This window comes from Euprymna scolopes, chromosome 10 (assembly GCF_053919585.1).
Source record: "Euprymna scolopes isolate OS-2025 chromosome 10, ASM5391958v1, whole genome shotgun sequence".
In the NCBI taxonomy this organism is placed as follows: Eukaryota; Metazoa; Mollusca; class Cephalopoda; order Sepiida; family Sepiolidae; genus Euprymna; species Euprymna scolopes.
Window position 1 is genome coordinate 38,698,082 of NC_136491.1, and position 23,007 is coordinate 38,721,088.

A 23,007-nucleotide genomic window follows, 5' to 3' on the forward strand; every position below is an offset into this window, starting at 1 on the left:
GTAATGTGACATTTCTAAATAGAACATGGTAGATTGCTAATATCTACTTTTTTTTTTTTTAAATAGTTCTAATAGGTTATATATTGGATCACTTTTCATAATTTTTGAAATTGTTACTAATAATTTCAACGTTACACATAAGCATGTAATAGTGTTTTTACCTAAAATGCATTTGAAATCCCATTTTGTACTCTGCCTATTTCATAAAATAAACCGGCGTTTCTATAGCAGTGTCAGAAATTTCGTGAAAATAGCGAATAATTCCACCCCATCTTTCCAAGCTTATAACTCCTCGAAAAATGCAATTCAAGCCCTAATTTTTTTTTCAATTAAAGGAGCAAGGACCAAGATTTCATTAAAAAAAAAAAAAAAAAAAAAAAGTGTTTTTTTTTTTAAAAAGGTTTTAAACTTCGAACTTTACAGGTAAAATTCTACAAGAACAATATGTTTTTTTTTTGTTTTAAATTTGAATATATTATGTATTGACCTTTTCTCTTCAATTTGTGAGTAAATAATTATGTACTTATGGGGGTCTAAATTAATTATTATTAGACATTTACAAAATGGGAGGCGTGAATTATTCGACCCCCTGTCTTTCCAAGCTTATAACTCCTCGAAAAATGTAATTCAAGCCCTAATTTTTTTTTCAATTAAAGGAGCAAGGACCAAGGTTCCATTTTAAAAAAAAAAAAAAAAGAAAAAACAAATAACGTGGTTTAAAAAAAAGGTTTTAAACTTCAAACTTTACAGGTAAAATTCTAAAAAGAACACATGTCTTTTTTTTTTAAATTTGAATATATTATGTATTGACCTTTTCTCTTCAATTTGTGAGTAAATTAATTATTTACTTTCGGGTTACTAAATTAAGTATTTACTTTTTAATAGACACTTAAAAATTGGGATGGGGGGGGGGGTCGTGAATTTTAAAAAAAAAAACGTTTGTCTAAAATATTATATTCGATTTATTGGAAAGAACATAAAATTTCACACTGACCCTGAAAATATCTTAAAAATAGAATCAATAGAAAAATTTTGATAGATTTTTAATTGAAAAATATTGAGTTCGGAAAATTCATTACTGTTTTAAAAAAAAAAAAAAATATTTCTATTACTTTTAAAACAACTGTAATAGTTTATTTTGGAAGTATAATCCATAAAGAAAATAAATAACCCACTTTTAACAGAGAAATTCCGAGATTTTTATATTGTATTCGCAGTTTCGTGTTAGGGGTGTCAAAAATTCCGACAAAAATTCTGATACACCTAGCGCTTCTACAGTATTGAGATGAGATTTCGGAAATTGTAATATTGAATTTCACATGAAAACAATGGTATCTACATATTCCTCATGTTTTTAAGATGAATATATCCAAAAATTACAAAAATCGATAAGGTAGAAAATTTTTTAATTAAAGAAAATAAAAAAAATAGAATTTGAAGAATACAATTGCTAATGTAAGACACAGGAGAGTCACAAGAGAGGCAATTCAACAGTTGCAAAAATAAAAAACTTGTATGTTATTTTTACATTATTTAATTTTTAGGCGAACAGTTATTTTTATATTAAATAATTATGAAAAAATCTTAAATGAAAACCAGACTCAGAAACACTGTATTTATGTTAAGTTTATTTTATTTGTTTTGCGTTAGTCACATTAAACATTTAGAGTTACTTCCCTTGTTTATGGTTTCATTTTGCTTCATTTCATAGAAATAAGATGGCGGCAATTTTTCACCTGCTAATACGATTAAAGTTGTTTTTTTAATAATTCAGTAATGTTCAGGTAATTTCAACTGCATAATTCGGAAGCTACCGTTGTAACTTATTAGAATTGACAAAAAAAATCAGTTGAAACCATTGATTTTTTTTTTATCTGAAAACTCCATTTATCGACTACAAGATCTCGTCCCAATTCTGTAGAAACGCCAATAAACATAATAAATTATTGGAACTACAATGAAAATGACTTTTTCTTTTTAAGGTTATTGGTCATTTATTTGACTTGATGTCCGGTCAGTCAGAAGTTGACCATCCTGTGTGTGAAGTAAGTATACATTTTTCTTAGACTTGCTAATAAAATGTCTTATCAATCATTTCAAATACTAACATTTCAATGAAGTATATATTATTTAATTGGAATTCATTATTGAGATGAGTTTTATTAATTTATTCATCGCGGACTATTCTCCTCATCTTGTTTCGCAACGTTTCGGCCGACTATTCCTCTGGTCTTCGCGAATATCCTAACTGCATCCTTAGCAATTACTGCCATCCATAGTTGTCGTCTCACCACGTTTTGGCCAAGTAAGTCTCTAGCCGGCTTTGAGTAGGATTGAAATCGCTATCTTCAGACAATTCTCACCTGGAACCGTAGAGATTCAATGTCTCTATCCAGTGCGCCACGGGCCCTGGAGTGAAACAACTAAGAAAGATAAGTATAATAGTCTGCAATAAGTAAATTAATTTTAATGAAGATATAAAGTTGTTGATTACCAAAGAGTTTAATTTCTCATGAGAAATTTTGATTAACTATTGCTTGTTTGTTAAACAGTATAAGCCTTGCTCAAGGTATTTACTAGTAATGAGACGATTCCAAAAATTTTCCGATTTTGATACTATTACTGATTGTGCCCTAAATTGCCGATTCCAATACAATTACCAATTTCGAGTCCGATTCTATTTAAACTGCTAATATAGAGTTGATTTTTCTATGTGCATGGACCAGATTACCGTAAAAACTCATGTCATATGGGCATATATTTTTGCTCGCTAAAGTTTAGATGAAGTTATGAAGAAGTCTTTGCCAGTAATTGTCTGTATTTTTGAGATGAGGTGTTTCTATTGATTGAGATTGTTGGACTGACTTCCTGACTGACTTCTACAACCAAGATGAGGAAGTCAGTCCGACAATCTCAATCAATGAAGTCTTTGCCAGTTTAAAGACTGTTAATTCTTAAGGAGTTTTGACAGTTTAAAGGTTCTCGGAAGTTTTTGAAAAGTTTTGAAGAAGGTTAAAAGCCATTATTGGCTTGAAAGGTACAGACGAAAAGTTATTGCATTTATTTGAAAGGTTTTATTTTATTTTATTTTTTAAAATGTGACCTCGAATCGTCGGGAGTGAGGTTAGTTACTTTAAGGTGCAGCTCAACTCTGCTCCTGGCGACGGGCGGTGCAGTCATTCAAAAATGGACAGTCAGTCGGACCATATCCAACGGCTTTGAAAGATGCTCTAGAAAAGAGGCAGAAATCTCATCGTAAATTCCATACATAAGTGGAACAGATTTCAGATTCTTGCATACAAGAGTGCGTTCTTATTAGTCAGAATAAATCAAAGGGTAATAACTCTGATATAAATGCAAGGGAGATAATTAAAATACTTCTAAACCAATTTCTAAGCTAAGTTACAGTTTGAAGCCCAAAATGATCAAATGTAATAATAATCAAGTTGATAAAACCAGCCGGAGAACTGGGAATTATAAAAATTCTTCATCTGAAAAATAAAGAAAAAAATATTGAAAATGATGTCGTGTGATCTCTAGTCACATGATCAAGCTATACCAAATCATAAATATAAATTTCAGAAAATGTAATGTAAAAGAGTATCATTCAAAGACCGTAGTGTTTGAATGTATGGTTAAGTAGCAGTTTTAGTCATTTAGAACTGCTTTAAAGCTTCACCGCTCACTCATTTTTTTGACCAAATTTCAAACAATTATTACAGTTTATAGATTACCTTCTCAACTATATTGTGAAAAAACACTTTACAATTTTCATTCAGTAAAACAAAAGTTATGATGAATTTTCTGGTGTTCAAAATCATAAAAATGTAAGGAGGTGAGTGACGCTTTTTATGACATGAAAGGGAGATAATTGGGAGGATTTTATTGAAAGCAGACGAGTGCCGCACATTGTTATTACATAAGTGTTTATGGGGCAAAAAAATAAGACTGAAATTAAACAAAGAACAAGTGAATTTACTAGAAACCTGGAAAAATCATGGATTACAATAGAAAAATGCGAGCATGGAAAGTAATACGGTTAAGATTAAACATGGAAAAGTAAAGGATAAGATATTCCAGTAAAAAATATAATAAATTCATAACTTAAAATATTGCAGCATTAAGACTTCTTTTTAAATTCAATTTATAACATTATCTAAACAATTCTTAATGCTACAATATTTTAAGTTATAAATTTATATTTTTTTACTAGAATATCTTGTCCTTTTCCTTTCCAGTTTTAACAACTAGTATTTTATTTTTCCATGTTTAAGCTTAACCATATTACCTTTCATGCTTGCATTTTTCTATTGTAATAAAAATACACTTATGAACATGATTTCTAGATTTGTTCTACTGGTAGTTTAAAAATCCATGAATATTGATCATTTCATCATTAATACGAGCCATGGAATATTAAGTTTTAGACAAAAACAAATAAATATAAAGAAATACAAAGAATTTGTTTTGTGCATCGGAAAATAGGTATTAATTTTTCTGATTCCGTTACCCCAAAAAGTATCAATTTTTGTGATTCTGATTAATCGTCCCAACATTATAGTAGGCAGCTTTTTTTGCGTCGTTTCTCAAAAATGACAAACGGGGGACATATTTCCACACAAGAAACTATACAAGCATCAACCTGAAGTCAGAGGCTGCAGAACCACTTATCAATCAAAAAAGAGATGTAGTACTGAGGATTGGACACGCACACAGACGCATTACTTCTTCGCTCCACCTAAAAAGAGAAGACACACAGACCTCTCAAAATGTCCAATATGTAAAGTTCTCCTTACAATCAAACACATTCTTCGAAAATGTGACAAATTTAAACAAAAATACTCCAAATCCTGCCCAGCAGAATTCTCAGAATCCAGGGCAGGTCACTTTTGTCTATCAATTTGACCAGATAATTCTAATTCTTGAATAGTCATTGTGTATATATGTTTTTTTTACATATTTTATTCCATTTTCATTATTTAAATAAATTGCTATTATTTTGATATTTGTGTTGTTTTTTTTGTTGTTTTTTTATTATAAGTAAAAAAAAAAAAAAAAAAAAAATGTTTCATATGACAAGCTGACTTATCTCCCCTGTTTTCAGTTAAATTCCACCATTTTAAATTAGAATATGGCAGATTGAGAATAGCTGTCTTTTTTTTTTTTTTTTTTTTTTTTTGGAAAAAAAGAAAAAAATAGTTCTAGTTGATATTCTTTTTGATCATTTTTTATAAATTTTGGAATTTGAACTAATTTCGAGATCACGATTAAGTATGTACTAATTACTTAAAATGCATTATTTTGATTTAGTTTGTTTTGATTTGTTTCTTTTTTAGATATCTATAATGCACAAGCCCCAAATATAGCAAATAACAACAATCTATTAAAACCCAAAAAAACTCTAAAAACAAAACATAAACCCTTTCTTGGCATTAAATGACCCTCCAACGTTGAAATGCTGTCAAACAAACTTCTTCTACCTCCATAACTCGCCATGTTAAATTTATCAGGATCTTGGTAACATTGTGGCTATTACGCCAAAGAGCAACCCATGATTTTGTCTGCGATTTGATATTCATGCATTCACAGTAAAACACTATATTTAGAGGTAATTCTTTGATCTGCAACCCGTGCACCTGATAAACGAAACATTATAACTACACCATATTATTATAATTACAAATGTAACCTGGATTTTTTGGTTACTGATGGTCCAGCAGCTCTTTTAATTTGGAGAAAATCATTCAAAGGAACTTGATAATCTTGTTGCTGCCAAACTAGTTTACTAGGTGGCCAACAGATGGCTCTGTGTGGTGCAGCTTCTGTTGGTAGTCCTCTTTTATTTAGATATCTTATTTGGCTTAAATAGTGATAGCCTCACAGGTAAATTTAAGTAGCAACTATGGTGTTAAACGTAAACACTGGACTATTTCCATCAAAGCAAAATTTGAATTTTTTTTATTAATACCATAACCAATTCACACTGACCATTGTGACAAAGGGCTACTGAAAGTTAGGGGAGAGATTTTTAGGGGGTACCCTAAGTGATGAATTGTGCAGTTTCTACACATTACATACAAATTCCTGCTCGTGGGTACAGGAGCAGGGAGGGAATTCCAAAGTTTTCAGCAATCCTTAGGGTTTTAGAGATATGGTAGTTGTACAGGGTGGAACGATGAAATTGTCTCCCTAGAAAAGACTACATGATTCCATTTCCGTTTGATAAAAACCGGTTTTCTGTTTTTGCTGCAGACCATCTACTAGTTGGACAGTTGTGTACCCCAAGGGCAATAGGAGCTTTTTATCATGTCTTAAAATGATACAATGTTAAATGAGCGAGATCGGAGACGTGCCGCTATGAAACTCATACTCTCTACTAATCCAAGTTCTAACAACAGGACCATTGCCAGCACCCTCAAAATGCATCACTGGATTGCCATGAATAACAGTCGTGCCCATGGTGATGAAAACAAAGTTTCCAACCACGGTTATGGTCTTTGGTGTACTTTCAAGTGAAGGCCACATCATGCCATCTCATATTTTCGAAGTCAGGTTGAAAGTTAATACCAAAGTGTACCTGGATGTGATGAAGAGTGTAGTGATGCCCTGATGCAATCAGATGGCCACTGACAGACCCTGGGTGTGACAGCAGGACTTGGCGCCGACCCACAACTGTAAAGAGACCCCGGCTTGGCTTTAGAAGGAGTGCTACAACTTTGTACCCTTCTCTAACTGGCCTCCTTCCTTCCCCAATGTGAACCTCCCCCAATTGGACTACTACGTTTGGTCATGCATCAAAAACATCAACATGGCCTCCCACAAACACCAAAGTCAGCCTGACTGCTTCTATCCACCGAGTATTCGGTGAGTTCCCGCCAGCGCTTGTGGAAAAGGCATGCTCCCCGTTCCAGACTCGTATCAAGGTGGTGATTGCGGCTGAAGGCATTGAATAGATGTCAGCTCTACTACATAATCAAGTTACCTGAATTAATTTTCCAATAAAAGTTTTAAAATAAAGCTGTAGTGTTGTTTTCTTTAAGGCGATAACTTTATCGTTCCACCCTGTACAGCTAGTAAGTTAGGAGTATGTTGATGAGTAAATATAAAACTGAAATTAGATGGTCTTACAAAATGGTTAATCCAGCAAAAAGACTCTGGGGCCAAGGGTGACGGGGAAATAAGTGTTGCGCTTGTATTATTATTGCTATAAACAAAGACTATTTTGTCAAAATTTGATTACACTAATTGTTCAAACTCTTTGGCTTCACAAGCAACATGAATTGGATTAAATATATTGAAGACATTGCTAAGGCTGCTGCAAAAGAAGGTGATTTCTCTCTACCATGCTAGAAAACTACTCGCACTTTTTAGTATCCTGTAACTCTACAAAACCATTATTCACCGACATATAGAGTAATGTTGCTGCATTTAGGCTAATGCATCTACCGCTCGTATCTCCTTTTTAAACAAGGTTCATAAAGAGTTTAATCTAATAGGTCCAGCACTGTCAATCAAACTCCAGTCTGTCACATCCCTATGCCTGTTTTACAAGTACTTTAACTGACTAAATGGTAGTACTTGCACCTCCTAGACGTGAATACTCCCCAACTAGCCCAACATACTGTAGAGGAGGCTACATGCCGAAAAAGCCTTCCAATCTAATAGTTTCTACCATCGAATTGCTAGACTTTGGAATTCCCTCCCTCTTTCCATCTTCCTTAAAAGTATTTAAATGCAAAAATTTATTTAATGTGACCAGATATCTCGCTGCTAAACTCCTTACATAGTGCCTCTGTAGGCATGATCCAAAATAGTAGTTCATTACATCCGAGTGGTAATATGCTTTGTTTGGGAATGAACAAGAAATTGTATTTTAATATATCGTTTGTATAAGATTTAATCATTTTTTTTTTATTTTTTTTTTGTTCTTTAAAGGAATGTACCGACACTTTACTCGACCAGTTGGATTTACAATTAGATTTTACAGAAAAAGAATGCAAACAATACAAGTACGTTATCTTCATCTTTTTATTCAAATTATTTTGTTCTCAATTGTGTGAGTGTGTGTTTCACTATAAACTATAAATTCCAACATCACTGAAAAAAAAAAAGAACAAAAGCGGTTCACAACTGTAGACAAACCAACTTGGACTTGTAAAATTCAATTGTGACACACCTGGAGGTTGAAGGTTCAGTCTTCAGTGCAGGCAATACTCAGAATACAATTGTCAATTACTGAAAAAGAAAAAAGCAATCCACAACTGTAAACAAACCAACTTGGATAAAGTACTTGATAAAATTCAGTTGTGACACTCCTAGAAGTTAAAGGTTCAATCCTTAGTGTTGGCAACAATTGTCAATTATTTAGGACTTTTACCCAATCATGGTTGACGGAATGAGAGCATGTTACCCCCTTGGATTAAATAGGTTTCCATTCAAAATTACGTGCAGATTATCAAGTTCAACAGAAAGATTTCTTAAGTTTAATAAGAGAAAAGAAGACCGAAGGTTACATCAACCGAAAGATGCAAATAATATACAAAATGAGAACAGCAATCCAAGTAATCGAAACTTAACTTGACTATTTACTTGTAATCAATGTTGAAAGTTAATTGCCAGCATAATTTGTCTATTACAAATCACCTACACATGTAACGTGGTCGTTACTTTTTATCTGTGTTGTTATACTTCAAACCTCTCGAACCCACACGCTGTCTGGTATCGCCACAAAGGAACAAACAAATAAAACATGAATAGGAAGAAACAAAAATCCGACTTTGCGTTTTTCAAGTGCAAATGAAATGCATTCATTTGTGATTTCTCCAAAACAACGCACTTCTTTATATTTCCAAAATCCTTTCGCACACACGTGCTTTTTAAAAGTCTGTCTCCTCACCACCTGATGCTGGTGGCAGTAAGCATTTTCTCACCCTCATGTTTGCTCCTCTTGTTGACCACATGGTGTATTTTTGTCTCCTTTTCTTGTGACACAAACTTGCACACACTTGCTAATTTGCATATGTGCTTTAATGGCTGCTACTGCTAATATTTTCGCTAGTCAGCTATCCTTCGTCAGCCATTAGTCATTCACTTCACGGATGCTCATGAAATTTGATTTCCTTATTGAAAAATAAAACAATTTGATCAATTTATGTGATATTTATTTAATATTTCTGTTTCATCGTGAGTACATACATCATATAATTTTTTGCGTTTTAATATAGGAATTCTGGACAAGAACCTTATTCTGTAACACAGATCATTCCGCAATCATTTGTTAAATAATTTTGCTCCTTGAATTTTACATTTCTTTTTTTATTTGTGTTTTATGTTTGTTCGTTTTTCCTTCTCTTAGGTCGTGCAAAAACAATGTTTTTTGACGTTCAACTATATATAAAAAAAAACATTATTTTTGCACCAACATAATACATACATTTCTGTACAGTTATATATATATAAATATATATACTAGCAAAAGTACCCGTCATAGACTGGGTTCAAAAACAGCCTACAGAAAATGGACTCTGATTTATGAAAGCATGATAGGTTATGAAAAAGAAGGGTTGTAAAGAGATAGCTTCAAATTTGGGGGTATCAAAACCAAAGCAAAATATGATGAAAGTAAAAATAAAATAGATAAACCCCATAATTTATTATACCATACCTGTTCACACTGAAACACTTATCACAATATTCTGTGGATCTATATTAAAAAACCTTATTAAACTTTGTGACCTATCTCCATTCTATGGAGGTCATGCGCGAACGAACACCCCATAATTTTATTATACCATATTTCTTCAAACTGAAACATAATTATCAAAGTATACTTACGCACATAGATATGAAAAGTCTTTATTAAAGTTTGTGCCTATTTCCATTCTGTGGAGGCCAGGCGTGAACGCAGACCCCAAAATTTTATTATACCATCCCTATTTAAGTTAAAACATACTTATCAAAGTATTATGTACATCTATATCAAAAACACTTGTAAACGTTTGTTTTAATTTTTAAATTTTTTATTTCCATACTTTGTGGACCAGGCGCGTACACAGACCCCACAATTTTAATGAATCATCATTATGCCAGATCAAACATACCCATTCCTGTGTCTCGATACATCTATCATATGTGATCAGTTTTCTATGATAGTCAACCATATAGGAGCCTATTCGTGACCAGACACACACACACATTCAGCTTTATATTATATATATAATTTTTTTTTTTTTTTTTCATGCAGTTTATTTTTCATTGTGGCAAACATTAGGAAAGTACAAAGTAAACCTTGGCTTTACTTTTGATAACCTTGTAACTCTCACTTACCTTATTTTCTCTTTTCATCATCATATTCCATGAGCAATATTTTTGACAAAGGAAGAATTTTTGTTTTCTGGGTCGGAATCTGTCAATCTAACACATATTGTTGACTATTTTTTTTGATCTTGCAGTAGTATGTTGTATTTTCTTATCTCTTTACATCAAGTGGCTTCATGCCTTGTCTGGAACAATTTCCATTAAAAAAACATGCTGTTTATTATTTTTTTTTTTTTAATTATATTTCTTACATTTTTTACAAGTTATCCAAATGTGTTACTGCATTTTCGAGTATTATATGCATTTGAGTAGTATTAGAACTACTTACCTAGCATCGCTCAGGAGTCTTTTTAAATTCTATAAATACTTTCAAGTTTTTTTGTTTTTTTTGTTGTTATTTTCTCTTTTTTAATTCTTTAATTTTTAAATAATAAGTCAATCTAACACATATTGTTGGCTATTTTTTTTTATCTTGCAGTAGTATGTTTTTTTTTTCTTATCTCTTTACATCAAGTGGCTTCATGCCTTGTCTGGAACAATTTCAAGTTTTTTTGTTTTCGTTTTTTTCTCTTTTAATTTTTTTATTTTTTAATTCTTTAATTTTTTAATTCTTCTAATTCTTTTTAATTCTTCTAATTCTTTTTAATTCTTTTAATTCTAATTCTTTAATTCTTTTTAATTCTTTAATTCTTTTTAATTCTTTTAATTCTAATTCTTTTATTCTTTTTAATTTAATTCTTTTTAATTCTTTAATTCTTTTTAATTTTTAAATAATAAGCTAGAGTTATCTAATCAGTAAGGCAGTTGATAATGTGACGAATGCAGAGAGGGGGGAAAACTGGCTATATAATGCCTGCGCATCTTTGTGTAAAATTGAATGGAAAAAGAGTATGAATATGAATAAAACTTGAATTCATTTTACTTTTTTTAAATTTCATTTTGATTTACACCATTGTATTTTTGATTTCAATAAATATTCAATTCATATTAAGTTACTGTATACTGACTAGTACAGAACACTTTCTTAGAAAGAAATGGCTTGTCTCAGCAACATGCCCTTACTGTCCCCTCCAGCCCCCCAAAAGAATAAAATGTGTAATTATCAAAGTTGCGGTGATGAGAATACACGTACATACACACACGTGTGAAGTTGTCGCACAATTTTATTAATATAGATTGTACATTTACTTTATACTTCCTGTTTTTCAACGTCTGCTTTTTTTTTTTTTTTTTTTTTTTTGCTTAGTGATTTCCTGAACAACATGGACACTGAAGAAGAAACTGTCGACTTGGCAACATTAGATGAAGATTTGAAAACCTTGCAGGCTGAGGAAGAAGACTTTCAGAAACAGTTAGAAAAAGTGGAGGCTGAACGAGCCAACTTATCAAAGCTTATAGAGAAAGAGAAAGAGACTGCCAAACAATTGGATAAAGATGAAGAGCAGTTAGGGCTTTTTTTGTTTCATAATTTTTTTTTATTTCATAATTTTTTTTTGTTTCAGAATTTTTTTTTGTTTCAGAATTTTTTTTGTTTCAGAATTTTTTTTTGTTTCAGAATTTTTTTGTTTCATAATTTTGTTTCTGTTTCATAATTTTTTTTTTTGTTTCATAATTTTTTTTTTTGTTTCATAATTTTTTTTTTTGTTTCATAATTTTTTTTATTTCATAATTTTTTTTATTTCATAATTTTTTTTATTTCATAATTTGTTTCATAATTTTTTTTTTGTTTCATAATTTTTGTTTAATAATTTTTTTTTTTGTTTCATAATTTTTTTTAGATGAGGATTGAACATTTGGATCATTCTGACTACTATCCTTATCTTGGTTGTTTCAGTCATAACTGGTGCTACCAGATCAGGCTGTCTAAAGATATCAAATTACTGACTTAAATTCACCAAACATTGATGTTATTGATTTTTCTTTCCCTTTTGCAAAACTCAATCATGTTCTGCAAAGTCAAAAACAAGAATTTTCCTCTACAAACCAAACACTGAATAAATATCTGAAAATATAAAACACTTAAAGCATAAAAACATTTTTAAAAATTAATGGATTTCACTTTAAATAACCCAAAAGGGGGTTGATATGCCATAAAACAAAACAACCAAACCTATATTCATTAAATGCCGGTCGATGTAATCTCCAACCTTCTTCAGGTGCATCCTCTTAGATTTGTGAATCTTCGCACCAAACTCCAAAGCCTATCTGAAATTTCAAACTGAACTTTTTTATTTAATTACAAAGCGAGATTGTTCTTGTTCCATCAGCCTATCACCTGTTGCGAGGACTGAACCTTCAGCCTCCAGAAGACGCTCTCTTAGAACTGATTGTTAATCTTCAACAGAATGAAAACAATCGATTCCTGTGGATTAAAAAATTAGTTCAGTTTTAAGTTTACGAGTTTGTCATAAAAATTCCCATGTTCGAGAAGGTGCACCTAAAGAAGACCAAAATGTTGCGAAAATAACAACCAATATGAAAATAGTAGTCTGTACGAACCCTGAATACCAATTCAGACTTGAAAAGTCCTTGAATTTTGACTTTTGTCTTGAAAAGGCCTTATTTCTATTATTATCCTTGAAAATATGGAAAATTTCTTGAAAATGTTTTGAAAATTGCATTCTTTATGTCCAGTAAAAATATGTGTTGAAATTATTAAAAATAAAATCTAAATAAATACTATGAAATTATTTAAGTATTGATAAAAAATATTAAAATATCAAAAGCATTTAAAACTACATAAAAACACCAAAAATAGATTGCAAAGTAAGTTTTTATCGGCTATGACATTTATTTGTTTTACATACTTTTTTTTTTTTTTTTTTTTTTAAATAATAAAAACATTAACAATGAATTTTTGGGATATATTACTAGTTTCGACATGACAAGTAAGTACTGTTGTTTTAGTTTAAAATCACATATTTAAAATGTCAATCTGTTAGCTTTAACTTAACAAGCACAAATTTTTCTTTAGTTTTGTTTTATTTTTATGAAGGGCAGTTATGGACAAGCACCTAAAATGTTTTTCTTGTTTGGTGTTAATCTATTTTATCATTTTTGTTCTTAGATACTGGCATGAATACAATCAATTGAAACGAGATCTTCATCAGTTTGAAGATGAACAAAGAAGGTAAATCAACGCTTTCAATAATTACTGTTCATACTGGCAAACTGCAATAACATCCATATGTATTATGATTGGTTGCTTGGTTTTATGGAACATCAATTTTCATTGGATCATTTTTATCCTGCTTTGAACACTATCTTGAAATAGATTGTTTGTTAAAAGAGATAACAATCTCCGCTCTGTATTTTAATTCTTAATTTCTTTCCTCCTATTTTTAATTTCAATTCTAATTATAAATATAATCTATATTTCTCTTCCTATCCCTTTTCTTTTTCTTTTCTCTCACTTCTCTCTCTCCCTCTCTATCCAGCACTTCAACTCTTGGTTTTTGATACCCATATGTAATTTAAAAGAACCATTTCCTTCTAATCTATTTTGGCTTAGATTGTCTGACGAGATCGGCAGGATAATTTTATTGTCCTGTCTATTGAAAGAACTTGTAATGATTTAAGTAAAAATCCCTGAGGTTGAAATAATATATATATGTATGTATATATATATATATATATATATATATATATATATAATGTATAAAATCTTCATTTTCTTTTGTTTTTTAGTGTCCAGTTACAATTATGCTATGCCCAAAGCCAACTTGAAAAACTGACCAAAACGAACGTTTTCAATGCTACATTTCATATATGGTATGTACTTGCTTTTATTAATTTCATATCATTCTTTGATTTGACAAAAATCAAAGAATGATGTCAATTATTGAGACAAAAAAAATGGAATTTGAAATCCTATTTTATGGCCTCAACATTTTGTTGGTCCCCGATTTATTGGAGAGGAACCTCTGTTTTCAGTGGCGTCCATGCATCTGTCTGTGCGTCCATTAGTTCAGATGATTGCCAGATATCTGTCCATTACTTTTTCCTGAAATTTTGCATTTCATTGTATTTCATTAAATAGATGTGCACAGTAAAAAAATATTTTTTTTGCAAAAATTCTCGTTGCGTTCCCAGGGACTCATAAGAGGTCAAAAATGCCCTAAAATGGTCAAAAATGACACTTTTTTCCCCATAGCATTTGATCTATTCATTAGATTTTCCTGAAACTTGGCTAAAATGTGGAAGCCTTTGTTCTTAATATAAATGCAGTATGGATGACCCTGGCAAAATTCTAGTTTGAACCCCTCTGGTACTTTTACACATGCCTTTTTGGAGCTTTTTTTTCATATTACTCAAAAACTTGATATGTATGTCTATATAATGGTTTTCCATAGTGCTGAATTCAAATATACGTCTTAAGGTGTGAAACTGCACCGTTTGTCCATTTTCACTGGGATTCGGCATTCCCAGGAGCTCAAAAGGGGTCACAAATGACCCAAAATTGCAAAAATTGTCAAAAATGTGAAGGCAACAGTTGGCCTTTCACACTTCTCACATTCATCATTTCTTCACTATTTTTGTGGCATCATCTCACATGCAGCACCAGAGGAGGACCACGCATGCGCGGCGTGTTTATTTAGTACCTAGAGCAGATAAAGTGTTTGGACAAAAAAAGCAAATGAAAACAATAACACCTACCCTAATCTTGTAAAAGAAACCAGTAATCATCACACATAATGTAGGAAGCATCACTTATGTTTTTTTTATTATCAATAATGTCATTTCAAGTTTTGATTAAAAATAAATTATATTTGTACACAAAGTGCTACAATCTCACAGAATATGTAATAGATAGAATTTTCCTGAATATTTCATCCAATAAACCACAAAAATGTCCTTGTAAAGTAATTTTCTTTTTTTTTTTTTTTTTTTTTTTTTTTTTTATTATTTTTGTGTTTATGTAAAACCTGTCTATGCAAACGCTCATTTTAACTTGATTGACTAATGTATTCCGAAATTATGTTCAGCAAAAGATAGATCTAATTGTGTGATAGAATCAAGTTACTTCCAACAGTATTTATAAAAAAAAAAAATAGTCAGATATCATCACAAATTGAGAAGCAGGATATAAAAGTGAAGAGATGTGATATCTTTTCTCATGTGTTGCATTCAAGCTACGGTGGCGTCTCCACTTGACACGATCACAGGCTTTAAGTGCGTGAAATGTTTTTTTTTTCTTTCCTCAGTGTAAGCGTCGTATGAATCTGAATGAAAATTTGAAAATTTGTAAGTAAAAACAATCAATACAATACAGATTTTAAAAAATAAAATTTAACCTTAATTTATTTAAAACTTAAAAAGTTGTTTTGATAATGTACGTCTTCATCAGGTGCTTACACTGAGAAAAAAAAAATGGTTATAGTCAGCTAATGTACTTTTCTAACTCCCGGTGTAACACTACCGGAAGCGGTGACAGGGCAAATCAGTTCCTTCACTTTTATTGTTCTTCAGCCTTTTTATTGTGAAACGATTTATTGAAATAAAATAGAAGAAAAGTATATTATCGAAAAATATGCAACAAAATTATACAAAGATAAAAATAACCCAATTGGTCTTTTTTTTGCACTTTTTATAACAAAATTAAGATATAAAATTTTATTTTAAACTTTATAAGAAATGTTTACAAAATTATGAAAATTAAGTTTTTTTTTTGTTTTTTTTTTAATTTTAAAAATAGAATTTTTTTATTTTAATTTATATAATAAATATCTTTATAAAAGTATAAAAATAAAATTATTGAAATCAAAAAAAAATTTCAAATATCATAAAAAATGTATCCAATACATATTTCCAAAATAGTTTCAAAAGATTTCGAAAAGTGTTTTCAATAATTCTTTTAAAAAAAAAATGAAACTAATTTCAATAATTCTTCATTAAAATAAGACTGAAAAAAAAGTTTACAATAATTATCAAATAAAAAAAAAAAAATGATCGAAAAAAAAGTAATAAAAAAAAAAAGAGAGTAATACATGGACAGAGGAAATATAGTCACGAGAGAAAAATGCAAAGCAACTGACTTGCCTTGTCACCGCTTCCGTAAGCAGCCACACTGGAAGTTAGAAAGTATGTTAATTGACTATAATCAAATATATACATTTCATTTCACACGATCCTCCTCGTTGGAACATTTGGAAAAATCACTTAAAAACACAAGAACTTTGATTTCATGTGACACTGTCACAAGAAAAGAAAAAGAAAAATCACAAACTAAATCCATATCTGAAGATGTTTTTAAGCTTTAAATAAATAAATGTAAATAGACGTTCGCTATTTCACAATCCTGCAAGATTTCTACCTATTTGTCTATTTTTGTTCATTTTCCACACTACTGCTCACACCGTTAACCCACATTGCTATAGCCTTCTAATACACATATTTTATTTACCAGCAATGCTTCAAGCAAACTACCTTTCCCTATTATAAATAAATATTTATTTAAAAAAACCTGCATTGTAGTGGCTTCTTAACTAAGAAATTTTAATTCAGATTCACACAATGCTTATATCAAAGAAAAAAAATCTCTAAATTTCAATAAATCTTTAACATTTTTGATGCTGATGTAGAAGAATGGATTTTGCAGCAAACGTACGTACGTGTCGTCGAAATTAGTATAAATTTTAAAAAAGAAATGGTTCAGCAGAAAAAATAATTACAACTAAATTTCTGTGTTTATCAATTTATAGAGTTTTATTGCATGTTAAAATTATTGCACATTAATGTAGAAGAGTTCTCAAAATTCTAGGGAGGTAACTGCAATTGATTGATTTGACAAAATAATTGTAAAGCTGCCATTTAAAAATACAAAATGGTGGACTGCTATTGTGAATGCTTTTTTTGTAAAAACTAGATCTAGCACATCTGGATATTTTTTCGTAATTTTTAAAATTTATACTAATTTCGACACAACACATAAGTACATAATGTTTTTTTAAAATGTGTTTGATTTAAAATTTACTGTTCTGCACAAACACCCTTTTTTATTATTCTATTGTTTCAACTTCCTTTGTCAGTAATTAAGTCATTGACTCCTCATTGGGTTATAATAGTAATTGTTTTGTTCATATTTAATAGGCACAACGGCCATTTTGTGACGATCAATAACTTTCGACTTGGACGTCTACCAAATGCGCAGGTCAGTTTTCCTTGCAATCAGTTTTGGGCTGTCCTTCATTATAATAGCAAAATTCGAAATATTGAATTCTAAGTAAAACCAATAGTATCTACTTAATTGTCATGTCGCAGTAATGAACATATCCAAAAATTATGAAAAACAATAAGGTAGAAATTTAATTATTAATGGAAACCGTTTTCAGAGATAATTAGTGAAAATTAAGTTTTACTAAATTGGCCTAAGATTTTCAAAGTTTTCAGAAAATAATTACCTCCATTTTTACAATTCAAACTCTCCAGTTCCTTTTCTTTCTTTTTTTTTCTTTTTTTTTTTAACAGAACTCAAGTTTTGTCAATTGTCTTCAAAAACTATTTACATTAATATTAAACTTTTTAACTTATCGTTGTTTGTAATTTTTGGATATGTTCATTACTGTGACGTGACAATTAAGTAGCTACCATTTGTTTTGCATGAAATTCAGTATTTCAAATTTCCCTATGATAAGCAAGAAGCAAACAATTTTTTTATTCAATTTTATTAGTTTGTCAAAAAAAATTCAGTCTAAAGAATTTTTCTAATCAATGATTGTGGCCAAACATTATTTTAGCAACATTTTAATTTAATTACAGGTGGATTGGAATGAAATTAATGCTGCTTGGGGTCAAACTGTTTTGCTGCTTCATGCGTTGGCAAAGAAAATGAACCTTACATTCACAAAGTAAGTACGAAACAAGATGTGTGTATCATAGTTTTGGTATTTATCGAGTTTGATTCGATCTCCAACAACTTTGCATCAGCATCTTTCGGCTGCTTAGGTAACTAGCCGAAAGATGCTGAAGTGATTAACCAATCAGCTTTCAGAAGATGACAACTTTCAATAAAAGTGTGAAATTTAGTAATGATTTTCAACACTCTGCCAACATGACCCCTCCACACACACACACACACACTTTACATGTTAAGAATAATTATTTAAATAGAAAGCCATTGTTAACATGGTGAGGGATGGGGGGGGGGGTATTTTGAATAAATCATCTGACAATCTTTGATAATTATTTATGTACTAGCCTGGATGCCTGGCATTGCCCGGGTGTTTGTAGGTGTGTCTTGAGCAAAAAAAAAGAAAAAAAAGGGGGGGTAGTGGGCAGGCAGGCTCGAACCCGTACTGCGAAGGAGGAAAAGAATGTGAAAAAAAAAAAGTAATGTTTTTGCCATTGCATACATCGTCAAACCGGAAATGGCAAAGGTTTAAATTAAGGCTAGTCAATTGAAAAGAAGGAATGACGCGAAAAAAGCGACCTCTCCTTGTAGAAAAGTGTTCAGTTGAGGGTGAAGGAATTAATGCTTTTAACCAATTTTTGGATATTTGTCGTCCAAAACAATACCGATTTCGTGAAAATCTGTCGAAAAGTTTTAGGCAGACATACAAACATATATGCATTCATATATTTAAACAGACAGGTGAAATTTATTATTAATGTATAACCTGCCAATGCGATGTTGCCAGAGATTGGGTCGTAAACTGCATTAGTACCATAGTTTTGAACAAACAAGTTCTCACTCGGTCCTCTCTTGTACGACTGCAACACATTCATGATCAGATTGATTTACGATGTGAAATCTGACCAAACCCAACAAATTGAGAAGATTTGTTAAAAGCATTGCATTTGTCAAGCACAGAAGTTGTTCTAGTCAAAGATGATGAGGAAGAAGTGTGAACAACTTTGAAAAAACATAACTTATGTGAATCGGGGTGGGGTAGGGGCAACCATAAATATGGTATAAAGGCTGATTCAACATCACTGGCAACTATTTTATGTGAAGGATTGATCCTGAAAACATGGATAAAAATACGAGATTTATTGGTTTATCATGAAAACTGATCAAGTTAATGCTTTAAATTGTAATGGAAAATGAATGTAAGTCGAAAATGTTTAACTTCAAAATTTGAAACGTTCAAATACTAAAATCTTGTCCAACTCTTAGTATGATGTAGAGTAGTCCCAACTTAAAAGCATAAAAAGAAAAACAAAATGTTGCAATTTTTTTGTTAGTTGGTGCCTTGACTCATCTATAACGACAAATTGGCTATGCTGGCACGGCTATGTGAAACATTGATTTTCCTGGATAAACAACTGTTGCAGAAGCTGCATATCTTTGATTGCAGGAACATTGGCTAGTCAAGGACAACTTGGAAGCAAGTGGTTATACAAAGTGGAATTTGAAAAGAGTTGAGCCCATAAGGACTGGAGAGGGAACTTTGGAAACAAAAAAAAAAAAAGGAAAAGTGACATAAATGAATAGAAAAAGAAATCACTAGAATTAACTAGAAGTGAAAAGATATTTCAGTAATCTATTTCAAATATTTTTTACATATATTATAGTTTCAGGTAGTGTTGGGACGATTCCTAATTTTTATACGATTCCGATTCCAGGAAAATATTGATTAACGATTCCGATACCAAGTACAATTCTGATTCCTAGGGAATTATTGTTTTGAAATATACCAGGTAGTTTTATACTTATGGTCTGGTAGTTCCCAAATATGTTCCCTAACTTTGGAAGAGATTTTATGTCTACACCGTCATGTTTTGGTTTAAATAAAATTATTATATAGTAAACTAAACGGAAAAATTAGCAAAATTTATGTTAGAGAAAATTTATTTTACTTAATTGGAATACAGAAAAAAAACCCAAAGAAAATAGAATTTATCCTTCAGAGCAAAAACAAATAAAATAGAATTTATATAACAGAACAAAAACAAGAAAATTAGAGAATAAATTAACACGATTCATTATTTTGCTCCTCATAATTAAGATTTAATGAATTAAATAAAAAAAATATAGCGGAAGAGAAAGAAAATATATACTAATTAAATACAAAAATGGTGGAAGCCAACGTCCGCCTAAAAAAGTTTTTTAAAAAAAAACAACTTTATTTTATTTTACAAAACCCAAAATGAGATTAGAATTTGGGACCCTATCGCTTTGGTAGGACCTTTTGGTGCCATTTTTACCTACTTATTCACTCGTGCCATTTTTACTGAGCATGACATTTTTGATACTGCGAGAAATACGAACCATGCTGAAATAATGTTATTATTGAAAAAGCTATTCTTTAACTGTTCTGCACTTTCACCTAACAATTTAATGAAAAAACATACCATAAAAATTTAATTCAACTTGGAAATCCCATCTAAAATATAACACGGTACGTACACTGCACAAGCACCAAAGTAAAATCCCAATTCTCGTCGAGTGGTTCCAATATGGGATCGGTTTGCTATAACGTAACTAAAAACTAGCACCCCTTTCAAATGTCAAAATACTTTTGCTTATTTTTTGTGAGATAATCTGGTAAGTGTCCAATCAATAATAATCTACTGTTCTGTTCGGTTTCTTACAATTTTTCAAAATTGCAAAAAAACAAACAGAAAAAATATAGACGGGATGATGCTCGTTCGGGTATACTCCAAAAAATATATCTAATTGGGTAAAAAAGTAACTTAGTTTGTCTTTAATAACATTTGCTTTTTTGTTTATTTATTGTTTCACCCATTTTTTGGCATTATTATTCTCAAAGATTATTCAAAAGAAACGTGAAGGTATTGTGCAATTATTATAAGAAACTATTTATTTATTCAATAAATATATTTTTATATTTGAAAATTAAAAAGTTATTAGAACTAGAATATAGTTGAAACCACAAAAACAATTTCTTAGTTATTTCATTTCATAATTAGCATATTCATTACAAGCACAGACTAGTTAAAATTAAATTAATTTTCAACTCATGAAACACATTTTGACTGTCTTTAAAATAGTCTAAAAGTATACACTTACATTTTTATCTTGGAAAATTTAACACTGTCTTTTGTGTGTCTTGTCAGTAGCTGAGAAACGTGAAAACTAAATTGTCCAACGATATGAAAGATACCAATTAGCAGAAATAATTTCTATCTGTAGTTTGGGATTTATATTTATTGTGCCATACAGACACATGACGCCAATACGTGTTTTTGCATAAAGTTGTGAAAACTTTTGAATTCACTAATCCCTTTAATGTCCACTTTACTTGTCGCTAACACTTTGAAATTGTTAGATTTTTTCACACTTTGTTACCATTGGCTTGCCAATGCTGGCTAGGTGACCCCGGATTATATATATATATATCGCTTCTTTCTCATTTTTCCACAGTTAAAAAAATGAAATGTCATCAAATGATTTCAAAAGTACAAAAGTTTTCAATAAAAATCGGCAAAAGATTTTCCAATGACTAATTTTTTTAAGAGTTTATAATATTCTAAAAAAAGATTTTAAATTAAAACTTAAAAATTCCATAATATATAATAAATAAATTCTATTTCCGACTATTTTCGCACCTAAGCTTGGCTGAAAAATTTAGTGGGGGGGGGGATTGTCACCCCTCTATGGCTGTCACCCAGGGCTGACCGCCCCTCCCCCTAGCTACGCCTACGCTAGTGGGTATGAGCCCCTGAACCCTCAGACTATTTTCGCCCATTTTACAGCTTTTGTTAAGGTACGCTAGAGTGCATACTAAGGCTATTCGTGTGCCATATGTGCACCCACACTCGTATTAAAGTGACATAAGTGTAGTAATCTTTCGCGGACAATTTAAAATTAGATGGAAATTAATTTTTTAAAATTGCGGATAATTTTGGAAAGGCAATTGTTTTTGTTTTTTTTTTTTTGTAAATGTCGATAATACACTACCACAGGACTTGCCTTTAAAATCTTAATTTTCATATAATTTCGGGTGTGTTATAAACAAATATTACATTCAAAATTGGGGCTGGCAAATAGTTTTTAAAATATGGAAGGAAGCACCTAACATGTGTTTTTGTTTGTTTATAAAGTTCATGGTGTTTTTTTTTGGGGGGGGGTACAAAAAACATAGGCCCCCATGTCTTTTTTAGAATAAGTTTTTTTTTATTTTTTCGGGATAAAAAGAAAATTCGAAATAGGTATTTTATGAAGAGTTACTCGAGAATTGGGTGGCGTTTTCAGCACACCTAAATCTACTTTAAAAAGTATCTTTTTCTATACGAACGTGAGACGAGCCCTAAAGTAAAATAATACCAAAAATGTTATCTAATCTAAATTAAAACCAATATTTTATTTTTTTTGCGGAGGGGGGGGGGGTCTGCAAAGAAGTTCCAAATCAAATATCTAATTGATTCATGAGCTGAATATTTTAATTGAATGTAAATTAAAAAAAAAAAAAATATTTGAAAATTGACTTACCCAGTAGTAGCTTAAATTAGATATAAAGCTGTACTTAAGAGATAGCAAAATAATTGTTTTTGTTTTTTCATTTTCTGAAGACCTTAACCGCAAACCACCACTTAGCATGTGTAGTTCTAATGTTATTCCAACGATATTCTTTTTGAAACTTCAAAAGAAGCCGACTACTGTCAAAATTTTGCAAAATAATACGTGATCAATTTCATTTTAGAGATATTTCTTTCAAAAGCCTTCTTTTAAAAAAAGAAAAAAAAAAGTATATTGTGCTATTTTAATAATTTGACTTTGCTCATTTT

General features: G+C 30.7%; 1 protein-coding gene across 1 annotated transcript in view; it reads left to right on the forward strand.

The window, feature by feature from the left end:
• The window catches only part of LOC145285925 (beclin-1-like), a 51,677-nt gene that overhangs the window by 14,732 nt on the left and 13,938 nt on the right, over positions 1-23,007 (forward strand). The window contains exons 5-11 of the mRNA XM_080134426.1: positions 1,983-2,045; positions 7,936-8,009; positions 11,564-11,761; positions 13,385-13,447; positions 14,005-14,088; positions 17,407-17,467; positions 18,076-18,164. Coding sequence (XP_079990552.1) covers positions 1,983-2,045; positions 7,936-8,009; positions 11,564-11,761; positions 13,385-13,447; positions 14,005-14,088; positions 17,407-17,467; positions 18,076-18,164 — 632 coding nt within the window. The remainder of the gene's footprint in view (positions 1-1,982; positions 2,046-7,935; positions 8,010-11,563; positions 11,762-13,384; positions 13,448-14,004; positions 14,089-17,406; positions 17,468-18,075; positions 18,165-23,007) is intronic.